The sequence below is a fragment of the Xiphophorus hellerii genome, chromosome 16 (genome assembly GCF_003331165.1).
Source record: "Xiphophorus hellerii strain 12219 chromosome 16, Xiphophorus_hellerii-4.1, whole genome shotgun sequence".
Taxonomy (NCBI): domain Eukaryota; kingdom Metazoa; phylum Chordata; class Actinopteri; order Cyprinodontiformes; family Poeciliidae; genus Xiphophorus; species Xiphophorus hellerii.
In genome coordinates this window covers 20,550,250-20,577,938 of record NC_045687.1, presented here as the reverse complement: position 1 = coordinate 20,577,938, position 27,689 = coordinate 20,550,250, and the positions used below count along the sequence as shown (strand labels likewise).

The following is a 27,689-nucleotide window of genomic DNA, read 5'->3' as shown; positions in this document are numbered from 1 at the left end:
GTGGGACGCTCTTTAACTGAGACACACAACACACAACACACACACACACACACCGCGCAGGTGGATCGAGAGGAGGAAGAGGAGACAGTGAGAGTGGGCCTCTGGAAAAACTATAGCAGGACTCCGATTACAGCGACAGGTCTCCCGAGATGTCGAAGAAAACCGAAAACGTCTCTAGGATTAGCAAGTGAGTTCTGGTTCAGGTTTCCTGTGTGTGTGTGTGTGGGGTGTGTGGGTGCGCGTGTGTGTGTGTGTGTGTGTGTGTCCCTTCTGTGTTCCTCTATTTTACCAGCTGCTCAGGTATCGTTTTTACTCATGCAGAGGAACGCTCTCTCTCACCCTGCATGTATTATGGGTCCATTTCATTCAAAGAGGCCTGGTATATAAGAAAAATAATAGACGATAAAAGAGCAACAGGAAACACTTTAATGTCTCTATCACCCTGCAATTGAAAAGAAACAGAAAACTTTCTCCTGTTTGCCACTTTTCCACGTTCTCTCCTCTCTCACTGATTCCTTCGGAGGAGTTTTTCCAGTATCTTTGCCCCGGAGATAAACAATCAGCCACCACTTATCAGAACCACTTCTGGTGCCGTTCAGCTTCTCTGACTCACGGATCCGGTTCATCACCAGCCTGGCCTCGAAACTGCAACCCAGCCAACATGAGGAGACGTGGGCCCCATCAGGGGTTTGGACCTCAAATCAAATTCCTTCTGTAAAACTTAACTCGTATGAATAAAAGGCAGGTGTGAACAGGGTGTAGGTTTCAGCTGGGCCATGAATAGTTTGAGTTGTCCAACATATTTTCCATCTTCCATTTTGAAAGTCCATCGTTTTGGTCTAATTGTAGGATTTCTCTGGCTGTTTTCCCCAAACATTATAGATGTTTGGTGGAACATATTTTAATCAATGTTTTGCAAATCAAATAAGCATCTGATGGGAATATAATGTGTTTTCCATCATTTTCTGGCATGTTGACTAAAGTAAATCATTTAGAATTGACATTTAAAGTCCTAAATGATGAGTCAAAGTAGGACACAAGCACAGTTTGTGGTATTTAGAGCTTTATTTTATTTCTGACAATCAAAAAAAGAAAAGAAAACAATTTTAGTGATTTGTTTGTTAGCAGCTAACCTGGACCTCATTTTGAACCAGCTCTCAGCCAGTAATTCAGAAACAACATATTGATGTTTAAAAACGTCAAAGCCAACTTTGTAAATTTAAGATTAAAACTGCTGAATTGAAAAAAGCTCAATAATCCAAGAAATTCAGATTTCCACATTTTTGGAAATATTGTAAAGCTTTCGACGATTCAACGTTTTGTTTTCTGCACTTATCCAGAAAAGGAAAATGATAAAAAAGTAACATCCTGCATTTAATACCCATATGGGTCCCCATTTTGTCCCGCTTCAAACCTGCACAGCCAGTTAACATGCGACCGATAAATAACATGTGACCAATCCCACCGGGCACCCACTGGGGCCCACACATAGACCCATTCAATAAATTAGAATATTATTGCAAAATTATTATTATTATTTTTTTTTTTTTTTACAAACTTTATTACAACATGAAACACATTATATAGATTAAGTACACAGAGACGGACGTTTTCAAGCCTTTATTTCTGCTAATCGTCACGATTTTCTGCCTACAGCTAATGAAAACACAACATTTAAAATCAGACCAATAAACTATTTGTAAAAATCGAAATGTTGCCTCAAAAGCATGTTCAGGACTTAAAGCTTGTGATTGTCAAAAGGTACTTTTTAAACCCAGCTGCTGTCTGGGTGGGAGGTGAGTTCTTGCCCCGTCCAGCTCTGCAGGTTGGAGAGGCGGCGGAGGGGCCACATTCCTCTGAACATGATTAGAGTTTCATCACGGGGTGTGGCGCCTGAATCCACAAGGGAGTGGCGCTGCAAAGTCTCCTGTTCGCCTTTAACGACGCACCGACGCCGAGTGAATGAATGATTCAGGCTGTCACCGTTAACGCCATTTTTTCCTGCGTCTTTGTAGATGAGCTTTTAGGAAGGAAGTGGGTGACTGGTGAAGAGTCCGATTGAATAAAAAAAATGTTTTATTTTCCTTACAAAGGGAGAGTGGGGGGGGCTTTTGGTCACAAAATTTGACCCTGTAAAAATCAACATCGCAACCAAATTGTAGCGACTAAATCTACTGATTTTATCAGTAGGAAAGACCCGGAGTTTGTTTTTTAATAAAACGGTTAAATCAGAGTAAAAGTGACCAAGTCACTTCCTGACAGACGCAGCTGCGTTCCTGCAAAGGGAGTGACTGGGAAAGGAGAGAAAAACAACAACTTCCTTACAGAAACTGTTTGTCACTCATTAGTCTCCCTACTACGAGCCGTAAACCTTCGCTCCAGTAATAAATACTGCTCGTTTTGTGTGGCGTGTGATGGAATGTCTTCCTCACACACTCATGCAAAAAAAAAAAAAAAACAAACAAAAAAACACATTCTTGGCTGTCAAACAGGAGGGGAGCGGGGCCAACTCCCCTCCAACCCAGCGGTGTGTCCTCTGGCGTCTAATCCTATGGGCGGGTCGCCATAAATACTTCGCTGTCGCGTCTCGGCGAGAGGAGGATTCACAAAACCAAACAGACCGAGCGGGTTTCCAGGTCCTCAGCGGGTTTCCAGGTCCTCAGCGGGTTTCCAGGTCCGCAGCGGGTTTCCAGGTCCGCAGCGGGTTTCCAGGAGCAGGTGCCTGTCTCCTTTCGGAGGATGCCGGTTCTTAGTCACATCAGCCCAGCGAAAGGAGTCACACATTCAACAAATGAAAGCTTTCACAAACAAAAGGGAGGGCATTATTGCTAAGTAGTGCGAATCGTCACCTTCCTAAAAATAATGGCCCATGTCATTCTTTTTATTTTTATTACTTCTTTTTACTTTTTTTTTTTTTTTTTTGCCAGAAGTTATTTTTGCAACAACAACAAGAACAAAAAAAACAAAGCAGCACCTCTTTATTAAAAAGAGATGATTTAGGCACAAAAGATATAAAAACTTGCTATTTAAGGAAGATGACGATATGATTCTTCTACCATCTGAAAAAAATAAAAAAATAATCTGAAAAGTGTGGTGTACATGTATATCAAGTCTTTTGTAGAGCAACCTTTCATTGCAATGCCAGCTGCAAGTCTTTTGCGGGTTTTTTCCTCCATCAGTTTTGAACAAGTGTAAGACATTTTGACCTTTCTTCTTTGCAAAAATACAAACCCTGTTCAATGAAACAGAACAGTATTATCACCAAAGGAAACACATTATCAATCAATCAATCAATCAATCAATCAATCAATCAATCAATCAATCAATCAATCAATCAATCAATCAATCAATCAATCAAGTCAGTCACGTTTAGTTTTATAACACATTTCAGCAACAAGGCTGTTCAAAGTACTCCACATCATAAATCACAAAAATAAAAAGTCATAAAACCGACATACAGCCACCAGTCGAAAAACCAGAAACAAACATTACGATTTATTGAGCAACTTCATCAAAATCATCAACACACATCAAATATGTCAGTCAGTTTTCTAGATTGATTAGACAAAGATTGACGTTTTAACAACGTCTATTTCTTACTCTGGGTTTAGCACATGCCCAGGGCTGCAAGTCTTGGGGGGCGTCCCAAAGATTTAGAATGTTTTTATAATGAATCCATGTTTCACATTGTACCTTATATACAACTTGTAGGTCCATATAAAAGTGTTTTAATATAGTTGCATTTTTATTAACGCATAAAAAAAAAACCTCAAATATTTCACAATTCTGAACTTCTACATCTTGTTGGAAGCAACATGGAGCCATCCCACTTCACAAAAGAGTTTTTTTGTTTTTTTTTAATAGGGCAGCAAAACTGACTCTAGCCCCAGGGGCCCCCATCCCTCTAAATCCGGCCCTGCTCACAGCTAAAAACACATTTAATATAAGAATATTGTCAGACCAAGAAAAAAAACTATTTTTAAAATCAGAAAAGTATGTTTAATACCTGCTGAATGTCACATTTTTCAATAGTTTGTTTTTTCCTCCTCTTAAATCACAGCGGCGCTCTCCTTTGGGTCATGTTTCACATAAAATATCACCATAGACACAGGTGTAGTTTGCGTTTATGATGCCTTTTCATTTAAAGTGCAATAATGATTAAATGTTTTTATTAATTTTTTTTTTTGATAAAGACGAAGAAAAGCAAACATCTGCAGTTAGGTGGATATTACAATCACGTCCTGTGTCTGTTTCCAGGAAGGACGCGACTGATCTCTCAGTGGTGATAAAGCGCATGCAGACCAATGCAGACCAAGTGGAGAAGAACATCCTGCGGGCCGAGGAGCTGCTGGCGGCGGTGAGACTCCCGGACTTCACCGGAGCAGGCCGGGCGCAAAAATCCCTTCTCCGCTAAGCTCGTTTTGAACCGGGGAGGAAAATGTCTGCTGCTTTCTCTCTCTCTTGTTCAGGACCAAGAGGGGCAGAGGAAGAGCAAGAAGCTCCTTCACCAGCGGGAGAACTCGGCGAACCTGGGGCAGGTCGAGAAGCTCCTCAAGGACTTGTTCCTGGACGTGGGCAAAGCCAAGAAGCTGAAGCACCCGCAGATCTCCGAGATAGACAGCGAGTATGTCTCTGACCTGTTCAAGCGCAAACGGGCCTCAGTGGAGAGGCGCTATCCCAACACTGTCCAACCCAAGTTCTCTGCAGAAATAATAATAACAAAAACAAAATATTATTTGTGTTTCTTGTTTAGTGTGAGAAACCTGCATGACCGCTGGGTCAAGGGCTGCGCCACCTACCGGGACCTGTACGACCAGGGGCAAGAGCTGAAGCAGAAGATTGACTGGGGCCCCGTTCTTCAAGAAAAACTGGTCAGTTGAACCCGAGCGTGTCTGCGGCCTCCCAAGTAGCAGCAGCCCGACCTCACCGAGCAGACCAGTTGCTGCTCTTAGCAGAAATAATTGGTGTTATTTTGGTAGCTGGTCAAAGAAAACCAACAGGCGAATCAGTCGTCACATGTGTGCTGCTTGTGCTTTGCAACTGAGCCATTAATAGAAAAGGCCGTGCTTAGAAATTAAAGTATTGTATGGCTCAAACAGTGCGTGAATTTTTGTGAGTCATGAGGTGGATGTTAGTTGTGAGTAGCGCTAACTAAAAGGTAAGTAAGCACTAAAGCTAAAGCGCTACATTCAAATTATATCTGCCCTTTAAACACTACCATTTTTTAGCACCAATTTAATTTTTACGTCATAATTCACATGTTCTATAATACCCTTAGATGTTGTATTTACGTTTATATCTTGTTCTATATTGTCTGCTTTTTGTTTTGTTGTTGTTCCTGTAGGGTTTTTGTTGTTTTAAATAAAGTTATTGAAGCGAGAGAACCTAAGGAGAGGAAATAGAACTGAGCAGACTTCACCCACTTCAAAATAAGAGCATGAATATATACTGTATGTCTAACTACGTCAAGAATTCCTAACAGTCAATAGCAAAAACATAAAAGTTTATTTTGAGCCAAGAGACGTTGTCAAAGTTAGCAAGTGCGCTAAAGCGCTAAGTGAAAAATTAGCTCCGCTATGAGCAAATTAGCGGAAGAGTGCCCACCACTGCTAGCTTTAAAACACCTGAGTCACGCCAGGCAGAAGAACAGGGTAAGTTGATTAATAGTCGATAGAGGGGGATACACATAAAGGAGAGCTGAGAAAGCTACGCTGCTCAGCTAAAACAAACTGAATTTAAGCCAGTTTAAATTAAGCTATATTAAGCTAGTGGTTCTGTTGTTATGTTATGAGGCTATTTCTTATGCCTGGTGTCGGCTTATTTATCACATAACAGGGATCGGTTGGAGTGTTTAAACCTTAAAGAGGTCATGTTGGCTTATGCTGTTATACAAACACAACAGTAAGGAAGACTCATTGCGTTTTGAGACAAACAAAGTGAAGCTATGGCTAGGCTAGCCCAGTCCATGTACCTTATTTTGAGGTCCAATTATTACCTAAATTGACAATGGGAAAATTGCTTTTCTGAGACAAAACTAAGGAATGGAGAAGAAATGTTGTCCAACCATCTTTGGCTGGAATACCTGTTCACTCTATGCAACACAGGTGTATGAAGATATTCTCAAAACCTGCTAAATATTTGTTCAGTGATTCACATTAAAGCACATTTAAGTAGTTTTTTCTTCCTCATTAATCTAGCAAATATTACAGTTTGTGAAGAAAAATCCTGACACTGCTTGTTTGCGAACATTCTTCTAAGATTCTTACTTCCTGTCAAAAAAAGAAAATATATTCCACATGCTGGAAGACCTGGATATAAAAAAAAAAAAACAACTTGGAAAAACAAAATTATTTTGTAGGAGTACTTTGGCGATGAATATATGTTTTCAAGTTTTTCTTTTGTCTTTTGTAAGATTTTATGCAAATGTAACATTAAATATAATGTAGAACAGGGCTCCATTTTGCATTTTGTGTAAGTGTCGCACAAAAATTACACATACTTGAGACAATATAATAGATGTGTTGCCTAGCCGTGGTTTTTTAAGTTGATGCAGTGACTTTTGAAACGTATGCAAGTAGGCAAATATACACAAATTTTTATATGCAAATTTTCTGTCCAATAACATATCATTAAATTTAGGTAAACAAGACAAAAACACAAGAAATAGAGTTGTTGTAATATTGCAACACTGCAGTTTTTCTACAGATTTCATTGCGGAATAAATCATGTAGCGTTGGATTTGTGTCTATAATGAAATGAAAGCTACAGTACAGATTAGCTTTAGTTTGAACTGTCAGCGCTCTGTGCCTGGTAGGACCAGATATTGGGAGAGGAGTACGGCCCCAACCTGTACGACGTAGAGAAGCAGATCGCGGAGCACAACATCCTGCACCAAGAGATTGAAGCCTACGGCAGCCAGCTGCAGCCCAGCTCCACTGTTTCCCCGGTAACCGCATCTACCTACGTCACTTTCTGTTCGGCTGTTCCCAAACCAGAACGCTTACCGGTCTTTCTTGTGCGTTTCCAGGAGGATTACAATGCCTTCAAAGAGAAATACGCCCAGGTTTTGGTGAGTCACTTTAATTTCACAAGTCGTCGTTCGCCTGGAGCTTTCGCCGGAACTGCTCTCGGAACGCTCCCGCGTTTTCGCTTTGCGTTTGCAGGAGAGCTCCAAGCTCAGGCGCAAACACCTGGCCTCTCTGTATGAGTACATGCAGAGCTGCACCAAGGAGCTGGTCTACCTCTCCGGTCAGCAGGAGAGGATCATCAACAGAGACTGGAGCGATCGCATGGTCGACCCGTCAGGAGTCCGCACGGAGTACGAGGTGAAACTCCTCAACCGCACCACTTTGATCGCTGCAGATCACTCCTCTGAGAGACGTCAGTTTTAGAAATGCATCAATGGGTTGTATATTTTGTATATATGTTTATGTGCAGAAATTCAAACTGAACGGACTGATGGCGCACGAGGAGGAGGTCAACAAGCTCCAGGTGGAAGGAACCGAACTCGTTCAGGCGAACCACCCCGGCAGCCAGACAATAAATGTGAATGCTACACACCAAGAGGCACATTTCTGTTAGGGGTGCACGGAAAAATTGGCCCGGATTTCCTACATTTTGGGAGTTCAGCGAATAAGCCGATACTTGCGTTAAAAAAACGATCTTATATTCCTCCTCAAACGTCTGGAAATCAGCCACTGTTCCCTTTTGTTCTGCTCTGAGAGACGGTCGACCGACAGGCCACGTCTGCATGTGCGCAATTGAACTATAGTCAACTGATGCCAACTTAGCAAATTTTTAAGACAAAAAAATTGTTAAAGGCCAAATCAGAATTCGCAGGTCAGACGCTTTAAAGATCGGTAATCGGCAATCGTCCTCAAAACTCCAATCGGTGCACTCCTCCTTCCTCCACTTGGTTTCCCAAGAGCTGCAACACAATGAAAATGAATTTTAAATTTGGGTTTGAACGTCTTTTATTTTCTCTCCGTTTTTCTCCCAGACCATGACAGACAGAGTACAGCTGGAGTGGCAGTCCTTCCTCAACCTGTGCATAGCGCAGGAAAGTCACCTGGAGAACGTCGACAACTACAAGAAGGTAAACTGAGCGCCTGCGCTCGTCATCAGCGATGCACAAAATCCTCCCCTGCACTGGCGACCGGTCCCAGCTGATGTGTTTGCTGTAGTTCCAGCTGGACTCAGACACGCTGGCCGAGTCTCTGCAGAAGCTCAGTTCCACCTTGGATCCAAAGTCCCTGACCAACAAGAGCAACCCGGAGATCCTGCTGGCGCTGGAGGTACAGCAGGCTTCTCTCAAAACGTCGATTTAACGTTAGATCACAGACTGCTGCAGGCTCACGTTTTCACACCTAAGGCGGCAACTAACGATTATATTAGTAATCGATTATGCTGACAATTAATCGGAAAAAATTTGGCAAATTCTTCTAGTTTTTCATTTTGTCACTTAAGTTTACACTATTAGAAAAACATGAAAAGATTCAATTTAATTTCTTTTAAAATGAAAAAAAGCAACATTTTATTGTTTAAAATACAAAAAGCGGGCGAAGCTAAAACTATGCCACTTAAAGAGTAGAAGATATTTACAGACAAACAAGGTTCTTCATCTTAAATGCAAAATAAAAATATTCTCTGTACAGTTTGTACTTCATAACTGGTCTGTTGTTCTTTCATTAAATAGCCTATTTTTCAGCTTTGAGCTTTTAGCGATTACTCAGTTTCTACATTAGGTGACGATTATTTCAACGATTAATCCTGATGAATCTGATTAATCGTTTCAGCCCCAATTTTCTCACATTACAACCCCAGACTTCACTATAGCTTGATGGGATTTTATGAGATAGACCAACCCAATCTGACACAGCTGTGAAATGGAAGGTAGATGATTCCTGTTTAAATTTTGTTTTGTCGTTTTAGAAATAAAAATCTACATTACGTAGTCCACCCATATTTTATCCTGCTACCCCGACACCTCTAAATGAAATCCAGTGTTCTTATAACTTACCGAGTTAGTAAACATATGCAGAAGGGAGCAAAACTTTTGTTTTAAATTAATTTTCTTTGTATATAACTTTGTTTATTCTTCTATTAAGCTACATTCAATAAAGTGAAGCTCAAACTGAAGGCAAGGTGTCGAGGCGGACATTTTTACTTTCACTGCTTTGCAGATTTAGTAAGATTTCAACGGAATACAGAAGGCCTGGCTTTCTTCTCTGAATTCCTGTTACGTCTCTCTTAAGGGAGAAGAACCGTCGGTGAAACGGAACGAGCAGCGGGTGGAGGCCCTCAGGGAGCTCAGCGGCAGCGTTGCCCCTCTGAAGCTGCGCCGGACCCAGCCCACCAAGCCCACCACCGCGGTGTCGCTGTGCGACTGGGCGGACGAAAACGTAAGACGGCGGCAGCGCTCATTTCACCGCATCAGAACGAAACGAGAGCCGGTCACGTGTCATTTATCGTATCATTTATCGTGATGAGTTTCTTTGCATGGAAAGAAAGCACAAACTCCACATGTATGCTAGTTTGAAGAAAAACTCAATCGCTTTATCGAGTTTAGTGGAGTTTTCTCGTCTCTGGTTTTAAACCGCCATGTTGGAGACCGCCGTATGATATGAATTCTGACTTGTTGTTATCACGCTAAATTTCAATTAATGATGGGGATTTGTTTTATCATTTATCGTGATACATTTGTTTTTTGGTATAAGAATTCTGATTCATCATCACAATAAATTTCAGCTAATGTTTAAACTAGGGGTATCGTTTATCATTTATCGTGATGAATTTCTCAGCAGCATGATAAGAATTTTGATTTATTGTTGTGACAATAAATTCCAATTGATGGTGTTGGAAAATCCTCAAAACTGTCCGTACTGCTGGGATTGTGAGTTTTGACTATTTTTCTCCACTGTCTCTTCATTGAAGTATCAATAAATATGAATGAATTTAAAAATACGATTAAATGCAGTTTAAACCCTGATTAGTGTCACCAGATTTGGTGACACTAATCTGGTGTAACTGTGTGCCCTGAAGAAGCATGTTTTTTATTGCAGTTGTGAATGTTTTCCAAAAGCTGTATTTGTTTCGTATAATTGCCCTGACATGTGGTGGAAGCCATACAGTTACCTAAAAAAAAAAAAGAAGCAATAAATAGTTTTTATTGTGCCACAAAATATCGTGATAAAAGTTGAGGTCCGTATCGCCCCTCTCTAATCACGTGTTTCTTTTGCCGTGTTTGTTTGAGCGCAGGGGGCGGTGGAGCGCGGGCAGGCGATGATCCTGAGGTCCAACTCGGACAATAAGTACTGGGAGCTTCAGGACAGCCAGGGCAAGACCACCAGCCTCCCTGGGGCCTGTTTTGAAATCCCACCACCTGATCCAGAGGCTCTGGAGACTTTGAAAAGGTGCAGAATCCATCATCCTCTTCACTTTACTTCACTCCCCAACCCCCTTTTCCTTCCCCAGTCTGAGCCTTGAATTGCGATGTGTCTGTTCAGCCTCGACGGTAAGCTGGCAGACCTGAAGAGACGCAGGTCCGCGCTGATGGACTCCCTGAAAACCCCCACGGTGGAGGTGATCCGTCCCAAGCAGGCCGGTGAGAGGAAAACGTCTTTTAAAAACTGGATGACGACAGATCTGCACAGCCGGAGTTGTCAGAGTCAACATTTGTTTCATTTTTGCTCCCCCCTTTTATCAGCTGTTGTCAACAGTGCGCCTGAGGATCCGAGAGTCGCAGAGCTCAACAGCGACATAGATAAGATCAACAAGGCTCTGGCGAGGAACGAAAAAGAAATCCTGAACAGACTGAGGACCCCACTGGATTCCCGCGCCCCCATGCAGGACTTGGACAAAAGGCAGCAGGAGAACGAGGTGCAGATATGCTGCAATGTGGGGCTGTGAAAAAAGTTATTTTCCCCCCAACAGATGCCTTTTCTTTTTTCTCTTTTTTTGTCACAAGTTAATGTTTTAGATCATCAAGCTAATTTTCCAAAATGCAATAAAAAGAGAGTTTTCCAGTTATTGGAAAATGCAAATAAACTTTTTTTTATATAGACCCAGGTTGGTCCGGAAAGTTTTTTCCTCTAAATAAATGAAATCATCATTTTTGCATTTTACTGAGATGACCTTTTGTCTGATATTAAATCTAGTTAGATGATCTGAAGCATTTAACACTACAATTAACACCGTTTCTTTGAATGTGATGATCATCAATGCTTCACATTAAAAATATTGTTAATTTCCCGTAGAAATCTGCTCTGGCAGTCCGAAAGCTGGAGTCCGAGAAGTCTGCCATCCAAAGGGAGGTGGACCCGATTCTGGCAAAGAAACCTCTGGGACCGACGGCCGCCATGCTGCCGCTCAACCTCAGCGCCGCCGACAACAAGATCCACAACATCAACACGCTTATTGATCTCTATAACAAAAAGTACGACTGTTTTTTGTTTTTTTAAAACCAAAGATACAAAAGTCCACAGATTTTGCGAAATGTCTCAGTTGCTAAACGTCCCTCTTTATCTCTGTTGCCCAGAGCAACCGCCTCCATGTTCCTGGAGAAGCAGCTGGAAAAGACCGATGTCACCGTTTCCTGGTTTGAGCAGCAACTAGCTAAAGACGGAGTCATCCTCGATCAGCCGGATGTCCTTCAGAACCGCACCAAGAAGCTGGAGGTGTCGTATTTTACAAACCAGAACCGCACCTGTTTTATTCTTGTTTTTTTCTTCTTTTTTGTTTCTCATTTGCGTTTCTTTCGAGCAGAGCACGCTCAAGGACGTCGTCTCGAAAAAAGAAGAGCTGAAGAAGCTGGGCAAAGATCTGGACCTGACCAAGCAGGCGTGCAGCCCCCTGCAGCAAAGGTTGAGCGAGTACTGCCCCGATATCCGCCGCCAGGAGAGTCAGGTGCAGCTCCTGAAGAACCGCTACGCAAACGTCAGGAGTCAGCTCCAGGAGAGGTGAGGAGGGCGGCGGGAGAGAGAAGCAAACAGACAGGGGAGCTCACCAACGTCACAACGGTTTTCTTACATAAACCATTTCTTGTCTTTATTCTCTTAGGGTGGCTCTTCTTAAACAAGCATCCAACAAAAATCAAGAGTTTAATAGTGTTGCTAAGTCGCTGGACTTTTTCTTGCTCAATTTGCCCGACAACGCGGTGAAACCTACTGATGGTGTGGGAGAGATACTGGCTAAGGAGAATTCCCAAAAGGTAAAGAGTGATTTTAATTCTTTTTCAAATAAAAAAAAAGTATTTTTTTATTGTTATTTATTTTTATTTTTTTTACATAAAATCTCTAATTTACCACTCCCTAAATTGCCAAACTTTCAATGTTTGATCATGTTTCTGTTTTTAGAAAGTTGTGGAGGACATTGAGAAGAAGTCCGGGGATTTACACCGACTCAAGGATCTGTCCAAAGATCTGCAGGGCATTTTAAATGTTAGTATGGTGAACATGACTCTGTGTGCATTCTGTGAATGCTGGTTTATCAGAAAACACACATTACATGAAGAAACAAGGCACATTTTGTGGACCATTAAGTCCTATTATGCTTATGAAGTGCGTGTTGCACTTTTGATGTGCCTCCATTTTGTATAATGTGTGTCTATTGGGATGAAAAGTGAAGAATTCACAGCTTTCTGTTTAATTAGGACAGGGTACATTACTTTGTCGGTGACGTCAGTATTTAAATTTTCCCATATTTCATGATGGTGTTGAAAGGGGGGAACATTTCTGGCAGACCATAGATATTGTCATCTTCCTAAAATAATTGCCTAAATCGTTTTTTTTTGTTGTTGTTTTTTTTGACAAAAGTGACTTTGGCAAAACAAAATCACCACCTTTTTTTCCCAATAGATGTCCTAGGCAACAATAAAAAAGGAAAACTTTTGGCAAAAAAAAATTTCCATTATTTTAGGAACATGACGGTTTTTAACAAATGGTACCTTTACATGATAAGCAATAGAATTATGGGGATTTTCTAGGAAATTAGTGCTAATACAACAAATACATTGTGCTCACAATACGATCAAAACCCACTTTAATTAACTAATTAATATGTATGACTTCAGATGTTGAATTTCAATAATATGACCAAAAATGGAGGAGTGTAAAGTGGATGTATGAGGTGTGATCTCAACACCCCAGCAGTAAGCAGTGTGCCTATTTCATGTGATTGTATGCAGATTCGATATACAATCACAGTGTACTTGAATAATTCTTTTATTCAAGATTATGCTAAACTATATTTAAAATCCCCTTTCAAGGAACAATATTTTAAATTTTAGCTTTATCCATTTTTATTCCTTTTAATTCCCAAGTAAATATTCCAACTCTGAAATTTTGAGTGGTTTTGCTACTCAGTTTAAGGAAGAACCAACCAATTGGGGATGAAAGTTAAATGCTCTGTGAGTTTCTGTAAGTGGTCAAATAAATATCGGCTGATACAACGAGAAGGTAGGTTGAGCCGCTGTCAGTTGGAGCCACTCAAAGCATTTGACATTCTGAGACTTTATCGGTGCAGACTGAGTAATGTTATCGACGGGTCGTTGCTCCGACATCTGATTAGCACTTGCATAAATTCCCTACTGATGAAAGTTTGCAGCATACATTGCGTCTCAGAATTGCAACACTTCACGCTGTCACGGTTGCTAGGCAACATGAGTTAGGCTGATGTGGAGACTAGACAGCTAGCTGAAGGCTAGACCTGTCCAAATTCACAGCTTTTCTCTTCTGGCCATTTTTTATTCTCGGCCTTCGAAGAACCAGTCCTACGTAGACCTGGTCCTTCGAAGGATACGGACCCTGAATTCGAACACAACCATACTGTCATATATTTAAAAAAATCTATGGCAGGCAGCAGGTGATGAAATTCTGTAAGCATGCCTCGTCTTTACACACATTGGAAGCCAATTCTGGAGTCATGCTTAACCCACTTTAACTCAAGTATGATAGGGGACATTAGCATCCTGACACACGGTCTTATAGTGAAGGTTAGACATGTAGTTCCATCTACTAAATCCTTCCTCATACTTCCCTTTTTAGGAATATGAAATAAAGTCAAAAACGTATTGTGGAACTCTGAATGACAGTGATGACGTCAACAATGAGCTATACGAGAACGGTGAAGAGAACACTTACAAGGCAACGGCTCCAAAGAAACGTCTAACATCAACTCTGGCTCAAGACGTGCAAAGAACGGTGGGGTTTCAAGGAAGACCAAGATGACTAAGATATTCCTGCATCATCTTCCGTTTTGAAACTAATGCTTCTCTTATTGCTTTCTGGTGCAGGAGAAAGACCTGCTGAACCGCTTCGCTGAGATCTCAGCTGAAAACAACCAGCAGCTCAGTCAGTTGGGGACAGCAAAGAACCTCACTGCAATGGTAGGAGATTGGAGCAAGTTTAGTAATCGCCCTTAGGGTTTTTCTATGCATAGGTGTGTTTTTCAGTTAACCTCTCTTGTCCCCCGTTCTCCATTCACTCCTCTGCAGAACGAAGAAAAAGTGAGTCAAGTGGCAGTCAGTCAGCAGCTGCAGCTTCAGAGCCAGCAGAAGAACGTGGAGGTAGCTGATGGTCTGAAGAAGGAATTGGAGGAAGAAGTCAACAGGCGTTCACATGCTGAGAATAACCTTGAAACCTACCGGAAGAGGTTTTTGTCTCTGAAGCAAAGGAGAGGAGTGGAGAGGTTGGAGGAGAAAGAGGTGGTGCAGTATTACCGTGACCCAAAACTGGAAGCGGATCTCAAGTCACTGAAGAATCGCATTCAGGATGAAGAATTCAGTAGATCAAGAATCCAGTCCGAGATAGAACTGCTCAATGAGAAGATTGTCACAATGGAACTGCAACTGACCAAAGTGGAACCTAAACTTGTGACTAAGGTGCTCACCGAATATGAGAGAGACCCCAAACTTGACAAAGAGGCAGCTGAGATCAGAGATGAGATGGAGAGGATCCGGACAGAGCTTCAGACGAGAGATACTGAAACCGTCCATGTGAAATCTGAGCTCACACTCCTCTCCCAGCTGAAACAAAAAATCAGGGAGAAGATTGTGAAAAAGGAAGTGGTGAGATTAGAGAAAGACCCAGAGATGCTGAAAGCTGTTCTAACGTTCCAGGGTGACATTGCAGAGGAGGAACTGCGCTGCAAGTCTCTCAATGATATCATTTTCAGCACCAGGTCCCAGATTAACACGCTGGAGAGGGTCATTCCATCCATTGAACCCAAGATTGTCACCAAAGTCGTGAAACAAGTGCAGCAAGCTCCCGAACTGATAGACGAGTCACATAAAATTAGAATGGCTTTGGAAGAAGAGAAGGACGAGAATGTCATCCTGAAAAAGGACCTCACCACCCTTCAGTTTCGCTTTGGCGAACTGGAGTTGCTCAAGCCCAAAGTGGAAGTCAAAGAGATTGTCAATGAGATCTACAGAGTAGATCCTGACACCGAGGTTGAGCTGGTGCGTCTCAAGAAGGCGCTGCAGGATTTGAGACAGAACCGTTCAGACCTTGAGGACAAGATTGATTCAGTGACAGCAACCCTGACTACCCTACGCAGCCAGAAACCCAAAGTGGAGTACAAGGAGGTGACCCAGGAGGTGATCAAGGAAGAGAAGAGCCCAGAGGTCGTGAGGGAATTGCAAAGACTGAATAACCAAGTCTCCCGACTGCAAGTAAACTATGACACCACCTTGGAACTGCTAACACGCCTACGAAAGGAAAGAGATGAACTGAAATCTGAAAAATCCAAAGTGGAGACAAAGCTTCTGACAAAAGAGGTCATCAAGTATGAGAATGACCCTCTTCTGGAGAAGGAGGCTGATAGACTTCGACGAGATGTACGAGAGGAGATCCACAGTCGCCGAAGTGTGGAGGAATGTCTCTTTGAGCTACAGAACCAATACATTACCCTTGAAAGACAGAAGCCAGAGGAAAAGATTGTCACCACGGAGGTTATTCGCCTTCAGAAAGATCCCAAGCAGATTGTGGAGCATGACAAGTTGAACCGGAGCTTGGACGATGAAATGAAGGCACGCAGAAAACTCGAACTAGAGGTCAGACAGCTGAGAGCGCTGATTGAAGAAAAAGAGAGAGACTTGGCCAAGATGGACAACCGCCAGAAGAAGATCCAAACTGAGTCTGAACTCAGGCAGATCAAGACTCGCATTCTTGAACTGGAGAATTCTCCACCACCCGTCGAAGAGAAGATCATCATTGAGGAAGTCCTAAAGGTGGAGAGGGACCCCAAGTTGGACAAACTCACTGACGGTATTCGTTCTGACATGGAGAAGGAAAGCAACAACATCAACCGTCTTGAGAGAGAAATTCGGAACCTCAGACTGAAGTTGGAGATTCTGCAGAAGGAGAAGTCCATTGAGAAGGTTGTTTACAGAGAAGTCGTTCGAGTAGAGAAAGACCCAGCAGTTGAAGCGGAGAGGGACCACCTCAGAGAGATTGTAGCCCATGAGAGGAATCTAAGACGAAATCAAGAAGACAGCCTCCAGAGCATAAACAGTCAAATAAACCATATAAAGACATCAAGGTCTGTGACTTCTCAGGAGGAGACAGCTCTCATTACTGGTAGGGATGCTCTGCAAAGAGAGAAGGAAGATCTCCTCAGACAGCTTAAGGCACTGGAGTCTGAAAGACAAACCACCAGCATTACCTTCCAACAACAGTCCAGGTTGATAAGCGAGAGGAACCAGATGGCACGCCAGAGAAGTCTTAAATCTTCCTCCGAGGTCCAGCGGCTGGAGAAAGAGATCCTGAATGAGAAAGATAAAATACACCAGAGGGAGACCCTCATCGCTGAGCTCCAGAACGGCATAACATCAGAGGACCATTCAGAAAGTCACACCAGAGAGACAAACCTCTCAACAAGGATCACCATCTTGGATCCAGACACCGGCAACGACCTGTCTCCCTATGACGCCTACGTAAAAGGAGTAATTGATAGAAACCACTACCTCCAACTGTGTCAACTGGAGTGCGATTGGGAGGAAATCACATCAACCACCCCTGATGGAGATATAACGATTCTGCAAGATCGAAAAAGTGGGAAGCAATACTCTGTCAAGGATGCGCAGAAGGACGGCCGTCTGACTGAGTACGACGTGAGCCGCTACAAGGAGGGTAAGATGTCTATCTCTGAGTTTGCCTTCCTTGTTACAGGAGAGAAGTCAAAACCTTACATTCCTCCAGTAACACCAAAATCCCCAAGCAGGCCTATCTCATCTTCCCCACTGAACTCCATGTCTTCGCCCTTGAAGTCTTCTTACAGCAGCCTGAACACTCTGCAAAGCAGCAGGAACAGCTTAAACAACCTCACTGCTGCCACGGGGGATGATTATTTCCCAATCTCTGGCATATTTGACACCACTACCGAAAGCCGCATGTCTGTGAGAAGCGCGCTCACCCGCAGACTCATCGATCCAGACACCGCCTTGAGGCTGCTGGAGGCACAGTCAGCCTCCGGCGGGATTGTCGATCTGGGTAAAAAGGACAAATTATCTGTCCACAAGGCAGTCGAGAACAACCTAATCGACTCAGGCCACAAGTACAAGCTACTGAACGCCCAGAAGGCCTTCACTGGAGTCCAGGACCCTGTGACCAAAGAGCGTCTGGCAGTGGGTCAGGCAGAACAGAAAGGTTACATGCCCAAAGAGGACGCCAAGAGGTACATGGAGGCCCAGTACCTCACCGGTGGGTTGGTGGACCCCAATAAGGCAGGACGCCTAACCATTGAAGAGGCACTTGCAGAAAATCTGATTGACACCACGATGGCTAATGAGCTGAAAGACGAGGCTTTGCACTCCAAAGAGCTGGTAGACCCCATCACCAAGGAGAAGATCTCGTACAAGCAGGCTATGGATCGCTGCAAGAGAGACGTAACCACTGGGCTCCTGCTGCTTCCTGCGGCCTCAACAAATGCTACAAATGCTCCATCCTACTCCAAGTACCGCTTTTAGCAACAAAATTCACAGGGATGACTATTAGCTACAGCTCGTGGTGCTATAGGCAAACTGACAGGGGCAGAGAGAGAAATGCTTCATCGGAGGAAAAAATAAACATGTATTTTGGTGGGAATATACTCGTGGATTGTTTCTCTGTAATAGTTCCGGTTTTCTGTGAAAATAAAGGTATTTTTATCATGCCGTTTGTCACGTTGTAAACTGGGTTTTTTTTTGTCAAACCTTGTGAAGTAAACCTTGACTTGCATGTTATTATTAAACTCAACTGACTTTCATTCCACTTTTGTCCCTCATTTATGTAACCGTTGCCTTCAGTTGATATAAAAATGCTATAAATATCAAATCTAATTTAAATGAAATTTGACTTAGTAATTTAACGTCTTGAATTTGGACATCTATCTCTTTAAAAATTCCTGCTCTTTCTGAAACTCTGCCTTCAGGAAGTCCTCACAACATTGCTCCCCTATTAGCCCTTTAGCAACCTTTTTGCCAGCGTTGCAATGAGTAGTAAGTAGATCGTAAATGCACAGTTTCACCAGCTGTTTGCTAATTGCTGCTGGCTAGTCTGAAGGGGCTGAGTGGGGTCATTGTGAGAGAGGACTGCTCAGTTTGGCTTGGAAGCTGCAGCTCTGAGGAGGAGCTTTGTCCTGGAAGGCGGGGCTAGGCCCAACCAGGCGTTGTGCACAGCTGAATGGTTGCCATGGGAGATTAAAGGATTTCTCAAACATGCATGAAAAAATCAAGGCTACACTCCATGTATGTTTTTGACTAGGGAATAACTATAATGTAAAGCTCAAAAGACTCCCTTTCACATAATAGTGTCCCTTTAATATATAAACTGGTATTTGTTATTACATCGGCCGTACCACTGCCCCTGGTTGCCATTATAAACAGGCTAAGCTCCAGGAAGCTGCGTGCTTCCCATCTCGGTCTTGTTTTTGATATCAATATGAGGGCCGTTCCTTCTGCGGAGCATTTCCAGGAACGACTCGCTCCGTACGACACTGACTCATCCTCTTCCTCTGGAACTGTTGGTGCCGACCTGAAGGTAAAATTCCTGTACTTGATGTACGCGGCTTGTAAACTGATGCGACTCACAGGCTTGGAATCACAGGATTAAGGGTACCGATTAAATGTGTGTCACGCATGTTAAGGGTGACAAGGACAAACTAACAAGTGACGCTTTGGCAGTTGTAGCGAAATTCGGACCACTGATCCTTGTGTTTCACCTCAACATATCTACATGTATCAGCAAATGAGCACTGCAAAAAGTACTTAACCTTAGTTAGGTCTGAAACACTTCACTTTATCTTGATTATATTTGTTTTTACTGGAGGAAGTGTGAAAAAGACCCCCATCTGACCCCTCAGAGAGGGTTCAGAGTAATAGTGGCTGGGATGTCCGTCTACCAGATTACCTGATGACTTCAAGGACTTTGTGGGATTATTACCCTTGAGCCTGTCTGGAGGCTGAAGTGACCCCACACTGTGTACACAGAGGGGGGGGGGGGGGGGGGGGGGGGGGGGGGGGGGTTAAAGGATGACACTTGGGTCATCTCAAGTAAAGCCAACACAGCTTGGCAGGTATTTTGTCGTATTTTCATCTTTTTGTTTGTTGCCATTTATGAAAACAAAGTAGCGACAGTAAAAGTTTGCACGTCTCGTTCTGATTGTACTGACAGATGCACAACAGTCACGGCAAAAAGCTTGCTGAAAGGCCTGGAGTGCGACGGCATCACAGATGTACAAATCATTTCCTTTGACAAAATTATTTCCTTTGACTGTATAAATTATTTCTAGCCTGACTGACGTACATAATAAGTGACAGCTGCTTTTTGTGTTTTGCTTGATTATTGTTGTTTTGATTGAAACGCAGCGCTAATGATACAAAAAGTGAGCGTCTGCATTTTGGTGGCCCTCAATTACAGCACAAAGGACGAAGCTGATGACTCCAGTAACGATAATTGTGCCAACACCATATCTGCTATTAACAGAGGCATAATTCACTAAAACCTTCTCTAGATTTCCCTTGTGAAAATGCACATCACTGTGTATTATTTTCTATCTGTAAAGAGTTTGATATCTAATGCGAATTAGCATCTTTGAACTAAAACTTTGTTAAAACTGGAGAAAAAGGGCATGGAGTCTACGTATAACAACCAAAAATCAATACCAAAAAAAGCTAAATTCAATTTGTTGATGGTTAACAAAACAAACACTCTTCAAACCAACGAGAAAAGCAATCACACTCTGTGTTAAATCATGAACAGGGATGAAACTGGTGGTTATGGTTTTTTGTAGGACTTTGTGGAAAGCAGTTTACTATCACTGGCCACACTCTTATGCCTGTATATTACCAGACCTGTAGCCTGTTTACCTCCAGTGAACCACAGCGAGGCCGTTATCCGCAAGTTAAAGAAAAATACGGCGTGGCAAACCTTCCCAGGAAAGGTCAGTCTACCAAAAAAAAACAAAAACCTGTTTGTCCTTCAGTAGAAACGGAGCTGCTCACCCGTCCGTGTTAGTAGATTAAGACCTGAGTGTGGGACTGTGTCACAGATTAAAGCATGAAGTTCCACACAGAGACAGCTGAGGGCAACGCTGAACAGAAATCACTAGTAGCTTTTGACTTTATATTTATCAGTGAGGACACTTGTGAGATTTTATTTTGACCAAAAGAAAGTGGAATGTCTTTGACTATATACAGTACAGACCAAAAGTTTGGACACACCTTTTAATTCAATGAGTTTCCTTTATTTTCATGACTATTGACATTGTAGATTCACACTGAAGGCATCAAAACTATGAATAACACATGTGGAAATATGCACTAAACAAAAAAGTGTAAACTGAAAATACCCCTTATATTCTAGTTTCTTCAAAGTAGCAACCTTTTGCTGTGATTACTGCTTTGCACACACTCTGCATTTTCTTGATGAGCTTCAAGAGGTAGTCACCTGAAATGGTTTTCACTTCATAGGTGACCCCTGTCAGGTTAATAAGTGGGATTTCTTGCCTTATAAATAGTCATGAAAATAAAGAAAACCCATTTTAATTAGAAAGGTGTGTCCAAACTTTTGGTCTGTACTGTATATATATATAAAAAAGAAAAGAAAAGTCAACTCAGGAGCAGTTTTCATCTTTAGTATAACATAAACCATTTTCTTCACGTTTGTGTCGCTGCAGTGGAAACAAAAGTCGGGGTGATCAAAATCTGCAGTGTACATGCAGGTTTATGTCAGGTCACCGCAGGCTAACGGATGAGTAGATCTAAATCCTCAGACGTTTGCAACAGCTAAAGCCTCCATAATAGAGCAGCAGGAGCTGGAGGAGCTGCTGTTGCGAGGTTAAGATCCTGATGACTGACGTCAGCTCGTAGTGTGGGAAGCTCTGGAAGGCGTTAATCAGGAAACGGCTTAGAGCCGCTACATGTTACACCAGGTATAGACACAGTTCGAGTTCAAGTCAACACTTGGTTTATTGTGTACATAGTGAAATAATCCACACAATTCTGGTGAATGGGAGTCAGTTAAAAGCTTGAGAATAAATCAGAATATCACATGTGAATTGAACTGGTGACGACGCTACAGAGAATACTGATGTAGTTCCCGACTTTTCTTTATTGTAGATTCAAAACATTGAGTTCAAACAGTGTTAGCCTAAAGTATAGCTGAGTTTTGCAAGTAGGAACAACAGACAGGTTTTTGGTTTACTAAAGGAGGGCAGATTGACACGAAAATATCAATGATATCAAAACAGTTGGTATCAGTTTTGGATGGTGATTAGCATGGTAAAATGGATACTTTAGTTCCAGAATCCCTCTTGAAATTTTATTATATATGTTTGTATTACAGTTTCCCAAATTCCCAAAGCTACCCTAAAAAAGGATTTTGTATTGATTTGCTCTCAAATGATCATTTTTCACACTTCATTTCACTTAGTCGTTCTATTGTTTCCGTTTATCATATATACGTTGTAGTACAAAATACTACAAAGTATTTTGTAGCTACAAAATACTACAAAGTATTTTGTAGATGCCTTTAAAGTTTCTCCATATTCTGTTCAAGGTTTTACAAAAGTAATTCAAAGGAAAAACCACAGAAACACCTAAAGGTCAGACGTTTGAATTTAAATAATAAAAAGTATCAGAATCGGTATCAGAATTGATATCTGTGATACTGGCCCAGTGTTTATCTGGTATCGGATACCAAAACTGCACACCTATGTGATATTCTATGAATAACAAAAATATAAATAAATAGATAAATAGCGCTACACAGGTAAGCTTATGTTCTTTCTTAAATGCATTCCTTATTATTTCCCTGTTTGACCAGAGGAGGCAGCCAAGAGCCCAGAAAGTTTTAAGGGCGCCCAACTTTAGAAAAGTTTTACTGGGGCTTCCTCCTCAAGTTAAACCATTTAAGTTTACTTAAGCTGCGTAACCCTTCGCGTTCGCCATCCCATTCCACTGTGACCCAGATTTGGTGCCATCCAGACATTCAAGGACATCCTACCAGTCTTTGAGCGACCTTGTTCTGACTGAAAAGCTGTTTGTTTTGAGACTCGTCAGTCTTTCAGCTTGGATGGAGTTCAAGTCTCTGCGCAACATGTTGATCGAACACAGGTTGGGTTTTGGAATCGTATGTCCGTAGAGACTCAGGCAGCTTTAGTGAGAGCTGAAACAGCAACAGGGCAGACATCAAGTAAAGACATCAAGTAAAGCGCTCTGCTGTTTATTCTGTGTGAGGTCTGGTGCTGGCAAAGTCCAAGAACTGATTTTTCTGTCCATCTTTTCCCTCTTAGGTTAAAGTTCAGTGTTAAACTTTAGAATTAGGTGATCAAATTATTTCCTTCCTGGTTCTAAGAGTTTGATTTCTAAATAAACTCTGAGTCCTGAGGAATACGCAGAATCCTCAGTGACTTCCCTCAGTGCAATGTACAGAGCTCTGTGCAAAAGAAAAGTACAGGTGCTTACTGATATAATCTAATGTAACTCAACTTTCTTACATATTGTTACAAGACAAGGAGTTGGCCCCCAAATAAAACTCTGCTCATGGCCTCACACAACCTTGGAACGGCTCTGTCCAAGTGTTTGGTATCAGTAAGAAAAAAACCACAACAGCAACCAAAAGCAGAGTCATAAATCGACTTGCTCATCAGTCTTTGTCAGAGGAAGAGTCAGCGGATGCTGGGGGAACCGGATGGCCTCGCTGTTGCGGCGCATGTACGCATGGCCGCTGATCGGGTACCACATCTCGGTGAAGGTGAGGTTGGCCACGGTGATGGCGCAGCGGCCCAGGACCTTGAAGCCCGACTTGCGATAGAAGGGGATGAGGAAGTCCTCGCACATCAGCACGGCTCGGCGCACGTTGGGCAGGCAGCGCAGGTACTGCAGGTAGCGCCACATCAGAATGGGGCCTTTGCCCTGCTGCCTGAAGGTGCGATGAACCGCCAAGATGTGGATGTGGACGGTGGAGCCGCAGGGCTTGTGGAGGGTCAGCGCATCCTGGAGGAGGAGGGAGGAAAAGGGCAAAATTTTAGGGTGTTTTCACACCTGATTGGAATTTTCAGCTGGTGCGGTTCGCTTTCACACTGCCCTGTGCCAAACAATCCAAACTAATTGAAAAACCTGTTCCCCTCCTCGCCTGCGGGGGCACTGCACCAAGAATTCCTAAAGGAGATGACACAAAAACCTCAGAAGAAGACAAGAGCACAACTTCCTTCTTCATAAAATGTAAGCAAAAGTGGAACAGGGTCAGATTTTAGCGGTTGTAGGATTTCTTGTTTGTCTTTAGTAAAAGACTACAAACCATTTTTCCCGCTTGCGCTAGACTCTTGCATTTGTTTTGGTTGTATTTACCCAGAATGCCCTGAGCTATGGTCCGCTTCCTGCTTTTGTCTGCTTGCGTTCACATATCCATTCGAACCGCGCCTTAGAGTTCACTTTAATCTAAACTAGACCTGGGTATTTAGGCAGACCAGAGTTTGCTTTTTTGGTCCACATCAGACCAAAAAAGCAAACAACAAACAAATCAGACTTTGAAGACAAACGGACTTGAGTTCAGTTAAAGCAGACTAAACGTGACTGGTGTGAACGCACCATTAGAATCAGTTTTAGCTTTAGATTAAGCTGGAGAAAGTTGACATTCTAGAATGAACCCTTTAACAAACCCCTCCTGCTAAAACTGCGACCAACACTCCGGTCGCCTCCTGTAATTTAACCGCTCTGGGTGGTGAGCCATGCAATCGTAAACCGCAACGGGCTGGAGACCCAGAACGTCTTACTGAGGTGAGCCTGTCCTGGTCCCAGAGAGATCCGATGATGAACGCCACCAGGCGGCCCTCTTCGAACCAGCCCATCGACAGCTCCGGACACAACGTGAGGAAATGACGCACTTCATCCAGGTGCAGCGGGCACTCCCCAGACACCGAGATGAACGCTGGAAAAGTCACGATCACGATTTAGCATGGATTTTAAAAAATAGACAGTTCATTATACACAATATTTTAAAGGTAAGAATTTTATACAATTCTATAAAATAAAGTTATGATGCCAAAATTTTATTTTGTGCAACTGTAAAGGACACAACCATTGCAATTCCTATTCTATGGAAGACCAAAAGTGTCAGAAATTAATTCATGAATACAATGTTAAATGAATAATTGATATTTTTATGTGTTGTGACCATCTAAATACAGCCATCATACAACCAATAGCTTCCAATTAGATTTTTACTTGATAAACAAAAAAAAAATACAAACATTAAAAATGTGTACATTTCAATGTTTAAGCAATTTAACATAACTTAACTGCATACGTAATTAATTGAATGTAAAAAAAAATACATAAAACAATGTTATTCACTGCCAAAAGCACATGCAAGTATATATTTTCTTAAATTGCTTATTGAATTTGCAAATTTATTTACTCTATTAATTGAAGTCGGTGGGCGGGGATAACTCTGGTATGGAGAATGTAATTGGTCGACGGTTAACCAGTAAGATGTGAGGGTTTATTTAAAGCCAAAAAGGCAGTTAGAATTATGTTTTAAAATAATTTAACACATATATATATATATATATATATATATATATATATATATATATATATATATATATATATATATATATATATATATATATATATATATAAGGCTTAAATAGTTTTTGATATTTCAAAGATTTACTATTGTTTCATAAAATATCCACAATTCTTTAAAAAATTAATTAATTACTTTAGTTATTCATTTATGTAATGTGTTGTTTTTCCTCCCATATTTTATAACAAATAATTGCATATAGATTCATTTAATTCCTAGAGTGTGTGAGTTTGTGGCCCTCCGTGGGGAGCGAGCCGGCCCACTTACCCTCCCTCTCGATTTCAAACACGCTGATCGCGTCCTGCGTGTTGAGCGGCCGCACCTCGCTGGCTGGCAGCGTGTGTCTCCGCTGGATACCGGGCGAAACTGAAGGTGAAGTCTGCATTGGCTTGATGAAAGGCTGGGCGCCCACAACAGACATCATACGAGTCAGAGCTCCTGTCCTCCAGAGGAATCAGAACTTTTCTATCTGTTTCTTCTCTTTCTGTGCGTGTGTGCGTGTGTGTGTGTGTGTGTGTGTGTGTTCCCGGTCTCCCCCACTCCCCGCTGCAGCAGAATCGCCTCTGCGGGGGCCCTGTAAGGACAAGTGGACGGTATTTATGGAGAAGCTCAGCCTGGATGATTCACGGGCTGATTTGCATTTGAATATTTGCGGAATGAATGAAAGTCATGAAAAAACTCGGAGCCCTGCAATTAATAGCGATTTGTTTTGGTAAGTTAAAGTGAGGGGACGATAATTACTTAATAACTGACTCCCAGTAAAACGCCGAACCTCCGGCCTGTTTATAACAGCTGTGGGACTGAAGTTTTAACAGTTCTGCACTGCAATTAAAATATCTCGCTGGCAATAAACGCTTTTTAAAAATTATTTTTTACTGTATGTCAGATTTATTGCCTCAAACAGAACTTCCCCCAAAGCAACACAGAGGCCCTGCAGACACTTACCAGAGAGGAGAACGGTGCGGAGGAATATCAGAGGAGGTTGTGAAGAGGTCTGCTTGTGTCTCTCCTGTTTCCACAGACGTCTCTCTTCATTATGGGCTGATTATTACTATGAGTCACATGATGGAGGATTACAGAAGTTGTTTCCATAACTCGGCAGCATTAGACCCTTTATCTCCTCCCTGACAGAGCGCATAATGATCTACAGGTGTCAGAGAAAAACAATCGGCTTTTTAAAAAATATGTAAGTGGTGACCTTCCTAACATAATGACCAATAAATCATATTTTTGCCATAAATAATTTTGGCAATTAAAAAAAATTAAAAAATGAATTAATTAAAATATAATGATACTACTACTACTACTAATAATAATAATAATAATAATAATACTAATAATAATAATAATAATAATAATAATAATAATAATAATAATAATAATAATAATAATAATAATAATAAATGAATAAAAATCACCACCTTTTTTCCCCCCAAAAGATGTTTCAGGCCAACAAAGCACTTTTTTCAAAAACAATAACAAAACATATAGGCCATTATTTTAGGAAGGTGACAAATACACTGAAAAACAAAATGTTGTTCATTTTTAATCAATTTAAGTTTGTCAAACTTCTGTTCATGTTTGTTTAGCATGGCAGTTTAATAAACGTAATATATTTACTTGGGTAAACTTAATTTGATTACTAGTAATAAATGAACTCATTATTTTTTTAAGTTGGATCCTCTGCTTTCTTTTTTCAGTGTTTTACTCTTCTGCTCCTCCAGCCTCTTCCAGGACAAGAGATGAGTTTTGTTAAATAGTGCCAACAAACTTTAATGTATTTTATTGGGATTGTATGAGATAGACCAACATGAATTAGTGGATAACGGATGAAATCTGAAAATTATTAAAAGTTAAAAGTTATTAAAACTTGATAGACATGCCTTTATTTTAAAAAAAAGCAATAAAGATCCTTACATCTTCAATACTATGTAATATTGGTTATTAAAGTTATAGCAATATTATCAAAACATTTATTAGTTACTTTGATTCGACTACATAGATTCAAGAAAAAAATGTGGAATAAACACATTTTAAACGTATTTGCTGTTCAAAGGGCTTCTGTCGTGTTCGTGCTTTCTCTGACATTTTATTAAACGAACTTTGAACCATAGCAATAGCATGACCGAAGATGAGTGGCTTAGAAATTAGTTGCAGAAATATCAAACTGTATTTTGAGGAATCTCTCCAGCTCGTGGTGTGCTTAAACTGTAATCAATTTCCCATTTCCCATTGACAAATTATATAAATAAACAAGGAATATTTTTGTTGGCTGTGTGCCACCCTGGCAGATGAGCCATATTGTCCCTATCAAATACCCACACAGGATGCATTAATTGGAACAATAACCCATAATTCCAGTTCATAGTTAGGTTATTTGAAAAATATACACATATTACTGGCAGGTTGATTAAACTTGGTTAATTTTATCAATTAATTCTACTTTAATTATCCTAATATGAGACTGACTTGATGGTATTGTAGTTACCCCTTCCGGCAACTAGAGGGCAGAACCTAGAATTTGCAAAGGATAATATGACTATCGAGAAAGATATATAAATATATTTAGAGACTAGATTCTATCTGTAATATATAATGAGTATACAATAATTTATTATCACT

General features: G+C 41.5%; 2 protein-coding genes across 2 annotated transcripts; one reads left to right on the top strand and one right to left on the bottom strand.

Moving 5' to 3' along the window:
- Positions 1-23: 23 nt before the first annotated feature.
- Positions 24-18,248, top strand: LOC116735313 (envoplakin-like). Its single transcript, XM_032587102.1, has 22 exons — positions 24-187; positions 4,258-4,357; positions 4,470-4,624; positions 4,754-4,871; positions 6,815-6,946; positions 7,028-7,069; positions 7,164-7,325; positions 7,438-7,545; positions 8,000-8,095; positions 8,184-8,294; positions 9,255-9,401; positions 10,258-10,412; positions 10,506-10,603; positions 10,706-10,878; positions 11,256-11,434; positions 11,537-11,675; positions 11,764-11,957; positions 12,058-12,208; positions 12,354-12,437; positions 14,043-14,198; positions 14,291-14,383; positions 14,492-18,248. The coding sequence occupies exons 1-22, from the start codon at positions 150-152 to the stop codon at positions 17,963-17,965; spliced, it is 6,105 nt and encodes a 2,034-aa protein (XP_032442993.1). The 5' UTR covers positions 24-149; the 3' UTR covers positions 17,966-18,248.
- Positions 18,249-21,420: 3,172 nt separating this feature from the next.
- Positions 21,421-25,731, bottom strand: LOC116735883 (serotonin N-acetyltransferase-like). The gene is made up of 3 exons (XM_032588042.1): positions 25,335-25,731; positions 24,253-24,407; positions 21,421-23,473 (listed from the first exon to the last, which is right to left on the bottom strand). Exons 1-3 carry the CDS (start codon positions 25,489-25,491, stop codon positions 23,105-23,107), a joined length of 681 nt encoding a protein of 226 aa, XP_032443933.1. The 5' UTR covers positions 25,492-25,731; the 3' UTR covers positions 21,421-23,104.
- Positions 25,732-27,689: the final 1,958 nt, after the last annotated feature.